The sequence below is a fragment of the Pagrus major genome, chromosome 20 (genome assembly GCF_040436345.1).
Source record: "Pagrus major chromosome 20, Pma_NU_1.0".
In the NCBI taxonomy this organism is placed as follows: Eukaryota; Metazoa; Chordata; class Actinopteri; order Spariformes; family Sparidae; genus Pagrus; species Pagrus major.
In genome coordinates this window covers 902,833-920,535 of record NC_133234.1, presented here as the reverse complement: position 1 = coordinate 920,535, position 17,703 = coordinate 902,833, and the positions used below count along the sequence as shown (strand labels likewise).

At 40.9% G+C, this 17,703-nt stretch overlaps 1 protein-coding gene across 4 annotated transcripts in view; it reads left to right on the top strand.

Annotated features, from left to right (window-relative positions):
* Window positions 1–17,305, top strand: part of mprip (myosin phosphatase Rho interacting protein) — a 47,957-nt gene extending 30,652 nt beyond the window's left edge. Inside the window, exons 14-24 of one of the 4 annotated variants that reach the window (XM_073489010.1) lie at window positions 318–882; window positions 2,129–2,266; window positions 4,225–4,284; window positions 10,210–10,357; window positions 10,579–10,696; window positions 12,089–12,248; window positions 12,355–12,468; window positions 12,690–12,776; window positions 12,903–13,065; window positions 14,205–14,290; window positions 16,401–17,305. In XM_073489010.1, the coding sequence (XP_073345111.1) occupies window positions 318–882; window positions 2,129–2,266; window positions 4,225–4,284; window positions 10,210–10,357; window positions 10,579–10,696; window positions 12,089–12,248; window positions 12,355–12,468; window positions 12,690–12,776; window positions 12,903–13,065; window positions 14,205–14,290; window positions 16,401–16,472 (1,711 nt within the window). In that variant the 3' untranslated portion in view covers window positions 16,473–17,305. Of the gene's footprint in view, window positions 1–317; window positions 883–2,104; window positions 2,267–4,224; window positions 4,285–10,209; window positions 10,358–10,578; window positions 10,697–12,088; window positions 12,249–12,354; window positions 12,469–12,689; window positions 12,777–12,902; window positions 13,066–14,204; window positions 14,291–16,400 lie in introns of all 4 variants that reach the window. The other 3 variants (XM_073489009.1, XM_073489012.1, XM_073489011.1) reach the window with 3 other exon arrangements.
* Window positions 17,306–17,703: the final 398 nt, after the last annotated feature.

The following is a 17,703-nucleotide window of genomic DNA, read 5'->3' as shown; positions in this document are numbered from 1 at the left end:
GAAGGCATTATGTTTTTCAGGTTGTCCGTCCGTCCGTCCGTCTTATTCTTGTGAATGCAATACCTTATAAACACCTGGAGGGAATTTCTCCAAATTTGGTACAGATGTTCACTTGTACTCAAGAATGAACTGATTAGAATTTGGTGGCCAAAGGTCAAGAGGCCACTGTGACCTCACAAAACACATTTTGGCCATAATTCAAGGATTCACACAGTAAGTATGATAAATGTCTAACAGGATGAAATGATGAAGTTATGCATTATAATAAGCATTTTGAAGCTAAAACTTCCTCGCCTGCCTTCTTCACTGCCTTTCAGCTCAACTGAGGATCATGGCTCCTTCTCTCCTTTGGAGGGTCTGGTCAGGCCAGATGTCACCCAGGACTCCCCGTCCTCTGAGGCCTCGTCTGTGGAGAGAGAATCAACTGCGGGTGTCCCTAAGAGCCGGGCGCGTGAACGAAGAAGAGAAGGCCGCTCTAAGACCTTCGACTGGGCAGAGTTCAGACCCATCGCTCAGGCTCTGGCTCAGCAGCGGGCACAGGAGGCCGAGAGCCTCCACGCAGACCTGGGAGAACTGGAGCGCAGTCGGAGGAGAGAGGAGAGGCGGAAGAGGTATGAGTCTGTGACCAGCTCATCGGAAAATACATCCGTTACAGAAGGAGGGAGGACGGACTGTGAGAGCGGAGACGGAGTCCGACAGATAGATCCATTAAGTCCCACGTCTTTGGAGAGGCAGCAGAGGGTGGAGGAGGTGATTGAACAACACTGGCACCAGGTGGAGAATACGCCCATCCGGGACGAGAGGAGAGTGCCTCTACCCACTGCAGTGCAAACCAGAGAGACTGCCGAGCTGGAGCAGCTACTAGAGAATTACAAGCAAGGGGTAAGTTTGCTCATTATGTGTCTATCTCTTAGTCTGTTCAGTCAATGTCAAATACAATAGTACACACCCAGCAAGTTGCAAATCAGGGGATGATGAGAAGCACATGAAATTAAATAGAACAGTTTTATTTCAAGTGCATGTAAGTTGAACTTTGACAAACAGTACTGCTACATTTCCTTCATCACAGCGGCACATTAGGTAGGTTCCAGTCTTCGTAAATTGGGTAACTGGTCATGTGATTTTCTACTATTAAGCTTTAAAACAAGAAGAATGCATTTAATTCAATTTATCAACCCATCTAGGGCTGAAGATTTTGAGCAGGAAATGTAACTGTGATTTAAGAGTAAAACTTATTATCAGTATTGTGAATGTGTGTGCAATTTAATTAGTCAAAAGACAGGTTCATATTTTCGTTCTACACTGTATTAAACAAAATATGATTAATCCAAGAATTATACCATATATGACATGTTTCTACATGGATAAAGTGAAACTGTTACTAGTTGTTGGTTTTTTTTGTTTTTTACATTTACAAAGATATTACATTTATGGTATACCTGACATTACTCTACTAGTTGCTCAATAATTACTCGTCAGTATTCAAATATGATATCAACGTTAAGAAGTGGTTCTAAATGTAACAACTGGCTTTTAGACCAATTGTGGTAATAATGACAACCCGATGGTCAGTCATGTTTGAATTTGTAATATTTGACTGTCTATGCGAACAACTCTGCACTTGAGCTTCTTCTGCTAACGTTAAGTTTAGCTTCAAGTCAAGACAGCACAGTCAAGAGCTTTGAAGATGGTCCTAGTTTAAACCAGGACATTCTGACAACTCTCAATTAATCTGTGGAGATCACATTGATTTCCTGTGTACAAAAAGACACAACAGTCTGTTGGTGTATCATGTGGGCAAAAGACACAGCTCATTCTTTATTTTTCAAACATTCACAAGTACTGGTATGTAGAGAGCATATTGAGCAGGAAAAAGCCAAGAGCTTCAGTTGTCTCAGTTGTCTTAGTTGTACCAACTCACAGAATGCACGGAATGAGGTTGTTAAGACATTGTTAATTATGTGAGTCATAGCCTAATTAAAATCTCTTGTGATCTGAAAAATACACTCTTTCATATGAATTAATTTTGACATCAAACTATGAATTGTTCTGACCTAAAAATAAGCCATTTCATGTTTTGTTTATTTTTTTTTAAACTATTCAGACATTCTCCCCACTGCCCCTGCAGGTAGAGGACCTGAAGGCCCAGCTGGAGAGCTGTCACCAGCAGCTCCTTGATTCAAACAAGCACAAGCAGGAGCTGGAGCTCCAGCTTAGAACGGCTCTGGAGAGAGAACACGACATCCGGACAGGTTACATCTCTCCGGTGAGTTATTGCACTCTGTGTATTCACTGTGCAGCTGCATTGCACTGTATGATGGGAAATCCTGTAGTAGATTTAATGCTGTATTCTCAGTTGAGCAGTTTTTTCTCCTCCATTTTGTAACATTCTTTGCATGTTGTATTTTATTGAAAGAAAACATCAAACAAACTGACATCGAAGCAACAAAGTGGCTATAGATATGTGCCTTTGCATGAGTTCATTGCATGTAAAAGAACATTGATATCTTATTACTACATTGGCTTCTACTAGTTAATCTCCTATCTCTGTGTCGTTGGTCTGTACTGTAGCTGAACTCATGCTAGCAGTTACTTCAGTATTGTGCTGATTTTGGACCAAGGAACTCAGGTTTTGTTGTTGCTCATGTGACTCTGAGGATTATTTAGCTCTAGATGAAAAAGAGAAAAACTTGTAAATTATTATTTTTTTAACTTGGATGCTAAAGATAAAGTCACGTGACAGCAATGGCCCCTTATTTGCACATGGTTTGAAATATGAAAATTTAAAATGAAAAGTGCAAATGACGTATGGAAGGAAGGTAACACTTCATAACAACCATACATAAATGGTAAATGTATAGTTAATTAACTTAGTTACTAGTTAGTTCATTGTTAACAAACAATTAAATGCTTGATTAACCATTTAATGAGAAATTGTAAAGGGTTATAAACATTAGTCACAACTTGATAATGTCCATCCATATAAAGTTTATAGATGAACTACACAGTATCATGAACATCAGTTACAATCTGACAATAAACAATTGTTTAATGAATGGTTTATAAAGCATTTCATTGAAAAAGCTATTGACTCAAGTTTAATTTACTATAATTTTACCATTTATTAATGATGGTTATTATGAATTGTTACTGGAGGGAAAGATTTTATTTTATTTTTATTAAATTAAAAATAGATACATTTATTCATTTTATATTGAATCAAATTAAGAAATGTTGGTAATCTTGAGTTAAAGCCTCGTTCTCTCTAGTACTTAACTAAAAATTGTTGTATCACTTTTTTAAATGTAGAGTGATATTTTCCTCAGTTTTCCTCAGTCACTGGCACAATGAGTTAACTTGTTGAAATGTTTGGCCCAACATGTATGGATAATAACCTCTTGGCTTGTTTTCTAATTATTTGCATGGACGTCAGATTCTCATCTTCTATTAACTGCTATACAGACCATTCATTTGTTATTCTGTTAACAAATATTGCTTATATGTAATGGCATAAATGTGTGATAATGGTTGAATTTCTGTGCTTGTTTGTGGACGTATGGATGGATTTGGCAGAGTGAGGCTGAATGATGACTTCTTTAGATGATTCAGTTTTTTATATGGTTGAGTTAAAGGCAGACACTGCTGTGTTTTTTGTATTGTAGTGTATACCATTTTTGTGTTGTTTTTTGTTTTAGAAATAGAAAACTTAAGTGACTTCCAATGAATTATGCTGACCATTTGTAAATATATTTGAGGGCTAGATTTTAACTTGATAATAATATTCACTATCTCCACTCAGAAAAGAATTGCATTGGTGCAAGACATGAGCTTGGACCAGAGAACCTCTGAAATGTGTTTGTAGGACCTGGTATGCCTTACATTCCTGAGTAAACCATCTAGCTGAAACTAATATTGCATTACTTACCACATGAAGTAACTTTTAACCATTTAATGTGCATGCTCTGTTGTGATTAACTAACCCTGGCCATTTAATTGCTTTCCTTTGCTTTGAATTTACACCATTAAAACCGAAGGGAATTTTTAATTTGTTTTGAATCACTGTTAATTCACATCATTTGAGACTATCATGTGGGAAAGCTAATTGTAATATGACTTTTAATAGAAATAATGGGGAAATGATTGGTAGCTAACGCTGAATATTATTAGCAAGCTTTTTGTCTCCCCTGCTGTATGTTAACCAAATGTCTGGTCCCCTTTTCCAAGCTGGAGCACCCTTTGGGTCTGGAGGCTGATGTGACGCCCCAGACGAAGAGGCCCGAACTGGTTAGTTCTCAAGCACAGAGTTTAACAAAGAAGTACCAGGAGACCAAAGAGCTCCTGAAGCTGCAAGAGCTGAAAAAGCGCAATATGCAGGCACAGCTTGGCCTCTCACTTTCTCACCTCCCCATCAAGGACCCTTACTTTTCTGACCTCCAAAAACCATCCATTCTGGAAGGTCCTCTCCCTGAACCTGTCCAAAAAAATGTTAGCTTCTTGCTCCTGGACACCACAGAGGCAATTCAAGAACTGGAAGACTTGATAACTGATAAACCTCTGACCCTCAAGGAGCTGACAAAATTGTTGACGTCCCATAGTTGTAATCAAGAGACAGCAGAGAAACAACAACTTCAGAAGCTCTTGGAGACATGGAAGCACCAGCAAGAGATAGAAAATGAAACATTAAAAAAGAGTTTAGCCAGGGCAGGTGAAAGTATTCGTGAATACGAATCCCGTCTTCTAACCATGGAGGATTTGGTGGGGAAGGTCCGGAAGCAAACTTTCGAAGGCCTTAAAAGTCCCTATGGCCCCCTTTCAGAACTTGGAAAGCATCCTGAGTCAAACGAGATGACGATTGGAATGCTCTCTCAGAGGGTTGAACTTTTAACAAGTGAAAACGGGGCATTGAAACAACGTTGGCAGGAGATAGTGAACCAGCTGACCGAGGCTGACAGGGAAATAGATAGACTGAAGGCTGAGCTGATCAGTCAGCAGGGCGGCAAACAGCATCATCTGACCATGGAAGAGCTGAAAAGACTGAAGGCTGAACTGGCTGAAAATCAGGCGAACGCTATAGACAGGGAGTATTACGAGAGGGAGCTGAATGAGAAATCCTTGAGGCTTCATGAAGCTCTAGTTACATTGGAGGAGCTTGGCAACACCCTAAAAAACACTGAGAAGATGCTGCAGTTGAAAGAGGCCACGCTGAAAGGTCTTGGCTTCAGAGCAGATTTTGAGGATGAGGAGTTATCGCCAGAGAAATATCAACTCAAAGAACTGCTCGAAGCCTCACAAGTAAAGTTATTTGAGACAGAGGCAAACCTTCAGTCTACAGAGCAGCGCTGTTCAGAACTTGAAGCCAGGAACAGTGAGCTAATCACACTTAACCAGGAATCTGAAAGAGTCAGTCGAGAGAAGCTTAGAGAAGCAGAAAACGAAATAAGAATGCTGCGAGAGAAGTTAGAAATGAAGACAGGTAGAGTTGAAAAGACAGTTAGCGAGTGTGTTGAAGCAGGAGGGAAGCAGGTTGACGATAAAAGACTTTTAAAGCAAGTAGTAGAAGAGATTGAGATGAAGTCTGAGGCGATTAATCAGGTTTTAGGAATGTTAGCGAAGGTAGATGTTAATGTAGAGAAAGTGTTGAGTGATTTAAAAAGCACTTTATTCTGTTCATCGAAAGAGGAGCCGGTCTGTGTGAGTCAGAAAGACATGAGGTTGGTAATAGAGGCAGAGTTCTGGAGCCAGCTGTTGGGTTCATCCAAAATAAAACCAGAGGAAGACGGGCACAGCTGTGAAAGAGATGAGGCAGAACAGATGATGGCACAGAAGTGCTTGATGCTCTTGATTAGGAGGATTTGTCCACAACCAAAAGTTGAGAGTGAAGGAGTGACAGAAGCAGATTTTGCAACAATGTACAGATGGCTTGATAATGAAACAAATGCTCTGATTCATAAGGAGTTAACAGAGAGCTTGGAGGCAAAGTCAAACATTTTTAAGCAGATTGCATCCAGTGTGAAGTTGGCAAAAGATGACAAGCTTCTGTCTTTGGCTCTAGCAAGCTTTGATTTCAGTCGAGAACAGAAACAGTCCTCAGAATATCTGAGTGATGCCCTTAAAGAAGCCTACATGTCTTATGTGATCACTAGGATGACAGTCCAGCATGAGAAAGTACTAAAGCAAAAGCACACAGAACTTCAGATTGGTAGCTTGGATTGTCCACATTGTCCTAAACTGAGAGAAGCTATCAGAGATCTCAAGTCCAAACTGGCAGATCTTCAGAGTCAACTCTCTGAGGCTTCTCTGAAAACCAACCCTGAGCCTCAAACTTTAATACAGATTGAAGGAGAGCCCATAGACTCATTGGATAAATGCATTGAGCTTCGTGACATGATAGCCAGGCACAGAAAGGAACTACAAGAGGTCAAAGACGGCTACGAGCAGGAAGCTGAAAAGTTGAGGCAGGAAGTAACTAAGGCCAGTGAGATACTGCGTGTCCATTCGGAAGAAAATGTGAAAGAGATCGACTCGCTGACAGACTGCATGGAGAACCTGAAGAAGAAGCACGAGATGGAGAGGTCAAACCTCATAGAGAGATTTGACAGGGAAATGGAAGAGCTGAGAGGCATGATGAGTCCCGCAAACCCAGAGAAGAACTCGACAGACGAAGACAGACCGCCGCATCACGACTCAGTCCAAACATCCACCCTGAAGGAGCGCATTCAAGAACTGGTGACCCAAGTCTCAGTCATGACCCAAGAGATGAGACGACGCGAAGAGCAGGGAGACACAACAACTCTACGGCTGAAATACGAGAAAGACCTGGAAAACCTGAAGGTGGAAGCGCTCGTTGTCCTTGCCGTCGTCCATCTGTGATGCCTTGTGTTCCTTTGTGGCATTCCCAGATCTCCCTTCCTTCCCCAACCCCTGCTCCCCTTCCTAACCTCGCTCACCCTACTCTCGCTCTTCGTTTAGTAAACCTCTTTTCTTCAGTGTTGCATGAAAACTAACCTCCTTTAGGTCTATGTGATCATTGATGATCTAGTAGTTGTGCACTGAGGAACCCATTTTGTGAAGTAACTGGAACATTAGATTATCCATGAAAAAATGACACAGATGCTGTCAGATTCTTTGACACCACCACATCACACCAGTCTCATCTCCTCTGAAATGAGTTCCTCTGGTCATAGTTCAAATGTGTGCTTATTAATCCAAACCTTTGACTTGGCTAAGCCACATTTTAAATGGTTAAGGGCAAAGAGTGTACCCTTTTTAACACCTTTAAACATTTCAATAATTTGATTTGTAGACATTGATAATTAGCTATTTTGCCAGTTGTTATTTACAATCGGGCTGAAAGTTAGCACTAGCCACTATACACAAGTGGTTTGGAGATTTCCTTCACTTACCATCCAAATAAACAATGGTAATCTATTGAGTGGCTGGTAAAAACGTTCACAAGCAATTTGGCCCATTTAAAATTCGGCTATTAGCTTGATTTGTACGGGTCTGATCTCTTTTCCTTTGGCTGTTTCTACTAACACTTAAATTTTAATCCCTGCTTTCCCTGAATAATTGTTGATGGCATAACATGTTGATTCTTTGATTTAGTCATTTTAACTCGAGGTCTACTTATGGGCTTTTTCTAGAGCCCTCAAGTGCTCGCCACAGACATCACCAGCAAATGGAGTTGTTGGTTCCAGTTGTCGTGACCACGTAACCTTTGGTCACATGATAAGATGTCTCATATATATACAAACTTCCTAAAGTCTGGAAGCGAACCTTGACAAGATTATGTAGTAAAATTACTAGTCACGAGGTTAATTAACTTTCAAGGGTAGGCTTTGTGTTTTTCTCCATGATAAAGGGTCAGTTCAGCCACTTCTTTAAAATAGATATTCCCTCACCTATCTCATGATATTTGGCTAAATGGATTGTTTTTGTTTGCTGAATATGATGGAGGCAAAAGAAATGTTTTTTCCGCTGGTCGAAGCACCTAGAAAATGTCATTCGATAAGAGCTCAACAGTGATGTTTCTCTCCTCATACCGTGTCATGATAATGCACAGACCTGACTGTATACAGTTCACAGCACTTTATACCTTTGATAAAACATAGTTCCTTATGACTATTGGTAATAAGTCATATGGCAATATTGTCTCTGAAGTAACTTGTTGCTGTTGTAGTTTTCAAATGTAAAATACTGAGTGTCACAGATTCAATTCCATCACCTCCATTTTGTTGGGGTAGTTGTACAAATTCCAGAAGTGTGTATTTCAAACCTTCAGCTTGTCAAACCAAAACTGCATCTGTCTGGCTCAACAGCACAAGGGATATATAGGAAAATGTGTTTTAAGGTTGATTTCAGCATTTAGTTTAAAAGTCTCTTTTATCAGCTTATTTTGTGCATTTAAGGGATCAGGCTGGTGTTATTTTATATTTTTATTCCTGTCTACATTTCACATCCTTCAAGCCCATTGGTTCCTAGCAAAGATGTGAATCTGTTTTTCTTACATCTAAAAATGCACAATCATTTACAAAGACAACTTGGATCAATACACATTTAGCAGACTAGTGAGCATCAGAGGTAGGAGGGCACTATGTGGGATTTAATCAAATTAAACTTCGGCGTCTGTGTTAATGGTAATGAAGGAAAATGTCACCCAGTTGCCACAGTGTGGATCATTGGTGTGTTTTTAATAGTTTTGAGGCAACAGTGGAGCTGTATGCCACAGAGGAGGAAGATGCATCAGACTTTGATACATACATAATAAATGTCACTGGGATAATAATAAATATATATATATATATATATATATATATATATATACATATATACATATATATATATTATTGGCTTTGTTTTTTCATGGGATTTGTTGACAGTAAGAAAAACATATCGCCAGCCCGACCTTTAAATAATATATTTTTAATTTGTTAAAAGTCATTTTAATGTCCTTTTAGTTTGAGTCTAGTTTGAGTCTGTGTCCTTTTAGTCTGTGAGATTGGAAGATATCAAAGTCCAAGAAATAGGCTTACAAGGTTTTAACAACACGATAACTGTTAAACAGTAGAGACTAATTGTCCGGTTGGTCTGATGAGACTGAGCGGTGACTTTGTGACACAAAGATCGCAGCTTTTGAATGTTTGACATGTTTTTGAAAAGTGAGTTTTCCGCGTGTTTAACTGTATTGGTGTCTCAGATAGGCAACTCATGTCTTGGTTCAGTGAATACTCCAGTGCAGTGTCTGAGTAGTGAGTCCATGGCCCCACCATGACCTGACACACAAGATACATCGGCTGACATGCTTCTAAATAAAGCTTGTGCATGGTCTGATGTCAGAGCAGGAAGTTTATATTCGCTCAGTGGGGGAGACTTTTCAGCCTCTCACTGTAGGTTCCTGGGTCTGAGCTCTCAGGGGGTTTGATCCCTGTGAAAACACACTGGACTGGACTCCCATTTCCCCTGTTTGGCTGGCCGGGGCACAGCCGTCGACTGAGTCCTCAGATTAGTGGCAGTGAATAGAGGACGGAAGCAGGACAAGGTTTTTAGTAAAGGCCATTGAAATCCCTTCTTGTGGAAACTTGCACTGTAGTTATAATAGCAGTGTAATGGCTCTTTCTAAAAGTGTGCTGCTGATGAGGATTATGCTCCTCGCTTCCTCTCTCCATACCACCCGAAGGTGCTAGTTTGGCACGCTGACCTCACACACTGAAGAAACATTTAAGTGCAGCGTCTCAGACGCCAAACTATTCATAATTGCTTTACGCTATCAGATTAACCCTGCATTCCACCAGAGATTTGGCCCATAGGCAGATTAGGATTTGCACATTAGCTGCAGACTGTAGCCACTATTCAACAACATGAGCTCAGTTTGGAGAAAGTGTTTTAGAAGCATCACCTGTGGATGTTTTGCTGTTGATAGTAAAGGGCAACGTATACGTTCTTACACCCTTCGCTCTCATTGTCTCTGCATTCCTTCAGTATTGTGTATCCTGTCATACCTCTTAACCCTTTTTGTACTCACACAGGCTCAACTTGCTCATGGCTAACAGGCTGTAACTTGCAAGTTACTTGCTGGGAACAGATGATGATCTGCACTGGCTAATGTTGTAAGGCCCAGGGGTTTTTCCTGCTCAGCATGAGGAGAACCTTTTGGTCCGTGTCCAGATGGCCTAAAAACTCACAGTTGCACAATGGTTTCCTGTCTCATAGGCCACCTGCGAGAGGGGCTTCGCTGCCATGGAGGAGTCCCATCAGAAGGTGATTGATGAGCTGCAGAGGAAACACCAGAGAGAGCTGGAGAACCTGCATGAGGAGAAGGAGCGACTGCTGGCCGAGGAGACAGCAGCCACCATTGCTGGTAAATCACATCTTGGATCAAATAACCTGCTGACCATGTTAGATTAGTCAAGAAAGCAGAAAACACTGAATTGTTTTTGCTCTCATTTATCACCAGTACATTTCAAGTAGAATGCATCATCGTACTGCCTCATCTTGACCCTACCACAGTAACAATACAGTTTTAAAACAAAGTCTAAAAGTTGTACTGAATGTGTTAAAGGACTTTGTCTTTTTCTTTAGCAATTGAGGCAATGAAAAATGCCCACCGGACAGAGCTGGAGAAAGAGCTGGACAGAGCTCGCAAGGCCAACAACAACACAGAAAATGCAGACATAGAAGAGATCCGCAGACAGCATGAGTAAGTTTTCTATAGCATAGCTGCAGTATGGTCTGTAGAATCAGGCTGATGTTGACCAAGGACTTTCAGTCGTTAATGATGCTCTTGAAATACAAAGCTGCATAAGGAGTAGTGTCAGAGGATATGATGAGGACAAGTACAGAACACATCTCCTAATCAGCAGTAACATGTCATATGTTCAAGAGCCAAAACGTCATGTGATGGGATGGATGATAGCGAGGTTTCCAGTTGACCACTCCAATATGGAACGAACGCAACATAACCTGCTCACTTCTGCTGCATCACTGGAGTGATGAGCTAACGGGTGACTCAGTAGATTTTTTTGTCATGATGCCATAGTTGGAAAACAGCCTTACCTTAATCTATAATTGTACATCTACAGCACAGAGGCAGAATAATCCTTCCACTGAGTCAGCGCTTCCACACACTTTGGTGTCATGAGCATCTCCTTTTTATGTTATCAAAGAAAGCAACAGCAGCCAGTCTGCTGACAGGAAAGAAATGGATCAGGAGTACAAGACAAACTGACAACAAGATTGTTACTTTTCATGTCCTGTGTGTTTTCATTTTTCAGTGCAAGGGAAAGTAGATGAAGCTAAGGCTGTCCTCTTCTGGTATCTTGGATATGATTGATATATTGATACTGACTTGATACTGGCTGTAATGTGTCAGTATCAGTGCATATGCTGGTGAATAGTTGCAAGACACAGGAGTAGTTAAATGCCAAAGATATATTTGAGGTTTCAGTTGAGAAAGGCCGTGCTCAGTATGTATCTCAGTCAGAGAAAACAAAAATAAATGTATCAGCCAATTTTTCTTTCTTGTTTTGCTTAACTTAATATTGTGATGGCCTCAATAATCCAGCATGTGTCAGTCCAGACTGTGTCATTGTTGTTCTTGTTATTGTTGTTGGACTGTTCTGACCGTGTTTGGTTCATATAAACTGAGCTGATAAAGTGCTGAAGCATCACATTTAGTAGCTGTCACTCTGGACCTGCTTGTACATGTGTGGAGGTGTGTTCCAGCTCACCTGCCTGTCTGCAGCACACTGTCACGATGAAATGCTGCAGGTGTTGACAGTAAATCAAACTGCACTTCATTAAGCTGTCTGAAGGTTTTTCATCTTTCAAGGTTTTCACTCACTTCATAGTCTCAAGGGAAGATTTTCTTTTAACTTGTGCAGTGGCTGTGTCACTGTGAATAAGGCAGGATGAAGAACTCCTGTCCCAGAACGTGTCAAATTTAACCTCACTACATCATCAGGACAGTACAGACTGGCTGGTTAATCAGACCAGAGCCTGGGCATTTAGCTGTATTTGCAAACTTTTTCCCCTTGAAGCCAAACTGTCAGTATGAGATTTAGTCTCAGTGAGGTGTTGTGTTATGTTTCAGGGAGGAGCTGTGTTCGTTCCAGCGGGAGATCGAGGTGTTGTCGGAGCAGTATTCCCAGAAGTGCCTGGAAAACGCCCACCTGGCCCAGGCGCTGGAGGCCGAGAGGCAGGCCCTCAGGCAGTGTCAGAGAGAGAACCAGGAGCTCAACGCACACAACCAGGTGCAGACACACACCTGTGAACAAATATTTACTCAGAGACATGGTGTGCATGAATACATTGTGTCCGGTTGTTCTGCTAAACTCTGCTTCTTTGTGGCATTTGTAGGAGCTGAACAACCGTCTGGCAGCAGAGATCACCAAGATGCGCTCCATGACATCTGAGGATGGAGTTGGAGACACAAACACCACAATACAGGGAAAAGAGCTCTATGAGTTAGAGGTAAGGTTCACACAAAAAGTCACTTGCAACAAAGCAATAAGATCAAACTTGAGCATAAAATCCTGCATATAAAACATGATTAAATCACCACCCGTCCTTCAAATAACGTCACTTGTGGCTCAAAAAAACAAATGCCACACTTGAGGCTTCAATTAGGAATCTACAAACCTCTTCACCATGGGTTTCCCTGGATTCTTACAAGGTTCTCTTTTGTTTTCTAGGTGATGCTGAGGGTGAAGGAGTCAGAGGTCCAGTACCTGAAGCAGGAAATCAACTCCCTGAAAGACGAACTCCAAGCTGCCCAAAGAGTATGTTTGTTTCCCCTCTGTTCTGATAGTGATTGAAAGCCCTTTAAATTGGTGACATCCAGAATTTCCCATCTGAGATACTACATGAATAGCCTTTATCTGAACTGCCAAACAATGTGTTTCTAGGACAAGAAATATGCAACAGATAAGTACAAGGACATCTACACGGAGCTGAGCATCGTCAAGGCCAAAGCAGAGCGGGACCTGGGCCGGCTCAGAGACCAGCTGCAGCTGGCTCACGAGGCGCTCGGCGAGCCTTCGCTGGAGGAGGTTGAACGAGGAGGATATGGTATGAATAAAAAGAAACACAGAGGGACTCATGTCGGAACAATCATGTCTTCTTTTGTCTTATATTCATGAAGGATGGGCTTTCAGGAGGTTTGATCATGAGGATGAAACTGCTACGTAAGGGCTACCTGTTCTTTTCTACATGTTGGCTAGTTTTATTCACAAAAAAGTACCCAAGAGTAAAAAGAAGAATTTCACACCGCAGAGCTTCAAGTCTACGAGTCACTGTTCTGTACAGTGTTTCCCCTCGGATGAAGTTGTAGCAGTGAAGGTGTCACACACGCATGTGCCATCCGGGAAGTTTCTGTGTGTCAGCTGGCAGCAGAGGGACTCTAAGTACATAAAATACATGTGAGGTGTGATGAGCCAGCCTTTTTAACTCAGCTGAAAATTTCAATCTGTAAGGGCAAAAATCTAATATCACCTTTGGAGGGGACGACTACATGACATTTTCTTAAGAGGACACCAAATGTAGTGGTGTAACTCAAACACTCCAACACCCTGCCAGATAAGAAAAACTACATTAATACTGCAAACACTGCTAGTTGTGTTAACAGTGTTACACTGGGGACTCTCCTTTTTTTCTAACATTAATTTGCATTATCAAACAATGCTAATTTACTTAAATTTAACGATATTTCAGTGATAAAATAACTTAAATTCATGGTTATCTTTTATGAAAGTTGTACATTCAGTACAACTTTGACACACTCCTGTCCCGTGCTGCCGACTCACACTTTCACACAGACGTCGTCTCTCCTCTGTTACGACCTCCACTGGAGGATCAGAACGAAACTGTCCCCCCATTCTCCTCTGTAACTTTCATACAGACGGCGAGGGTGAATAACGGGGCAATATTCCCGCCTTGAAAAGGCAGAGTGACACTAGACAGATGGCAGGAAATAAAGGAAGAGAACATACAACAATGGTCCTAAAAAGGCCATGGATCTTATGGTGTGTGTGTTAAACAGTACACACAGGGGCTCCCCAAGCCTTTTTAACATTGTGTATAATGCGCGTGTTAACAATGAGTGTTTGTTGGAGTGTTTCTTGCGTGAGGTCCACTGTTGGCTGACTAAACTGAAGACTACAACCTCTCTGTTTCTCTTTATTTACCCTCTGACACATTTTCTTCCACAGATATCATGAAGTCCAAAAGCAACCCTGACATCCTCAAGATGGCGGCTGCTGCAGCCAAACGCTCAGAGCGCACCATGAGGTCAAAAGTGAGTTTCCTGGACAGCTGAGATCAAAATGAATGCTTCATCCCACCGTAGAGTTGATTGAGGATTTTTGTGGAGCTTGCGTCCCTCATTGTGTCATAATGCTTTAGCAGCAACACACTTCAGTCCTGTCTGAGGTGTCCCACCAAACATAGACTGAGAATCACTTTCAAGTGACTCACTGCCATCTACTGGTCACCTGCAGCACTGCATGCAGCACTGCATGCCCACTGTTGCATCATGATTGGCTCCTGCTGGGCTGCGTTGTGTTTCTCCATCAACACTGCAGTCTTGGGATTGTGATGCAGATGAAACACCACAGTCGTCTAACACACACTTGCTGGTGTGTTTCCCCCTTCTGTCTTCAGTCTGTGAGTCGAGACATGCCCTGGGACAGTTGGGGCTGCTGAGGACGTGCACGCCTCCTTCCCCTTCTCCTTTAGGTAAACCAAACCAGACGCAACCACGGCTGGTTTAAGCACATCCTCCTGCCCTCCACCTTTAAGCACTCAGCACTGAGTCACTTCTTTACAAGCATCCCACTGCACAGACACTTGATGGTGAAGGACAGTTCACGACACTGTCTCAGATATTATGAATGGGTTGCTTACAGACTCAGGGTCATACTATGGAGCCCTTAATCCAACTAAAGTCAGCAAAGATTATCAGGCGAGTCAAATATGTATCCGAGTACATCAATAAATACTACTCCTTTTTTAAAATGGTGTCAAAAGAAATATAAAGCTATATATTTTACCTGGACCACCATTCAGTTAATAAAATAATGTAAGGGTTGATTTGTTTTTACTCGTCCTTTATCTGTGTATATATACAGACACTGTACACATCACATGTATCCATGAGACATGGATGATTTAAGAGGACCTGCAATGCAGTTTGACGATGAAAGTTAGTTGCGGCTAGGTTGCTAGCTCAAAGGCTAATGCTCTGTGTGTTAGCAACCAGTGTTTTCAGGTAAGCTAGCTACACAGTCTTCTTGATAGCTCCAGTCTGCATGTACACACACCTGCAGTGGAGTGATTGTTGGCCTGCACGGTCCTGTAGCAGCAGTACTCTCACCACGCTGTAAAAATCAACATCATCTGGAACATGTTCATTCAAAGTACATTTTATTTTATATACATATTATATCATTAGACGATTGTTACTCACACATTCATATAAAAGCAGGTTTTACTGTTGTAGTTGGTTGAAGTGGAGCTCACTTTGAACCATTTCGTATCGGACACAACTGATTATTGTTATTTTGGATTAATCTGCTGATAGTTTTCTGACTCGATCGATCGATCGATTGTTACATAAAAATGTTAAAATAGTGAGAAATCCCATCACACTTACCCCGAACCCAAAGTGACACCTTCACAATCCAAACCTCACAAACCTTAAAATGATTCTAATAATCAGCCAGTGGTCATGTTAGTGAAGCTGGAACCATGAAATGACCTCAATGATTATCACAGTAGTTTCTATTATTTGATTAATGAAGTTATCCTTTTAGCTATGATTGTGTAAACTGTTGAATTCCTAACAAAATCCTATTTTCTAAACTCTTCAAATGTTTTTAATGTACAAATATTAGTTTGAAAAGTAACTAGTAACTGAAGTTTTTTAGATGAATGTAGTGGAGTCAAAGATAAAAGAAGAATGAATAAAATAAAATAAAAATAAAATACCAGCGGCACACCTGCACACACATGGACTCGGTCATTTCATTATTATATAAGCACAAAAAAAACTGGAAATGTGGTCAGAGAATGTGAAATGTTGCCTAAGGAAATAAATATGGATAAACGATGAGACCAAGTGCAGGAAAACTAAGAGACAAACTGAAAAGAGCTACATAACAGAAGAGTACAATAAATACATTTATATTTTCAATTATGATTTACACACACTTTAATTATTTAACTAACACTATCATTTATTGGTTATTCGGGGCTGTAGTCACTGGGCTGTCATGGTTCCATGTTAGAGATTGAATCACTGGGTGTCAACAGATCGACACAGACCAAAGAGACACCGCCTGCTCAGGAAAGTTGTGATTTGTCCTCGTCATTATTAACATGTGCTTTTTGTCTCCTCGTCCCTGCAGAGTCTAAAGGAAGGACTGACAGCTGAGCAGAGACTCCACCTGTTTGAAAACAAAGACACGAAGGAGTTCTGACAGTGACGCGTCACGGCTGCCGACCTAGCTGCATGTTTAGAAGTCCACTATATTTTAGCTCTGTATGACTTATTTAGTAACACTACACACTGGTCACAAAACACAGATCATATATTATTAAAAACATGGTATGAAGTTTGATTTCATGTCTAGATTTTGCATTCCATGCACTTCAGTTACTGTGACATTTTTGTATTGTTTGTGTCTTACTGTAAATACTGTTTTTAATTGAGCGTCTGTCATGCATACATTAAAACTATGACTGTGTAAGCTACTGTTTTAACTCCCCAGACTGTTGCTAGCCAAAGGCATAAACGTGATGTTTAATGGCTAAACACAACTACATGTTGATGAGTGTGTAATACTTGCATAACAAAACCATAGGAATGAGTGTGGCGCTCTGCGGCTCCGTCATCATTCCAGCACAGACGGAGGCGTCGCTCAGTCAACCAGCTATGGAACAAATTGCTCGTCTGCATTAGAAAACAGGTCCCTACCATGTCGCTTCATCGCCTCACTTCTACATTAACATCACAGATGTAGAAGAAAGCTGAATGCATATGGATAGGCTTCACTGATTATAATTTAAATATATATATATGAAAATTTATATAGAGTTTTTTTTTTCTCACTGCAATCATCAGTCCAGCTGTATAGGAACTGTTGGAGTTTATGTTTGTAGTCGTGTTCAGTGGCAGTCCCTTTGTATTTATTTAAATGATTGGGATTTTTCTTTCACATTCCCATTCCTCTGTACTCTATTATTGTAAATATAAAGCAAATATACACCAACTGACTACAGGTTTATTAGCAATAAATATTTTTGCACCCTCTGTTGTGTACGATTCTTATATTAACACATTGATCAAATGAACAAGAAAGTAACACAAGATGGGCTTTACAGTACAAATATAAGGACCGCATGGAGCTCAGTGTCTAAATGTCGGACCTGCTGCTGCCTCTCAAGTGAATGTCACATAAAGTGCTTCACATGCTGAGTTGGCACTGAAACAGAAACAAACCTTTTGAATACCAGGTAGATATATTGTGTAGTTTCACCAGCACAGAGAATTCACACCTGATGTCTTCAGTGAGGGCGTCTCATGGTTCCTCAGGAGCAGGGCTGCCTGTGTGGGAGAAAAGGGAAGGCCATCAATAATCATGTTCATCCTAAATAAGCAACGATAACCACATTTTATTTTTACTCGCATTACTAAAACAATACACAATA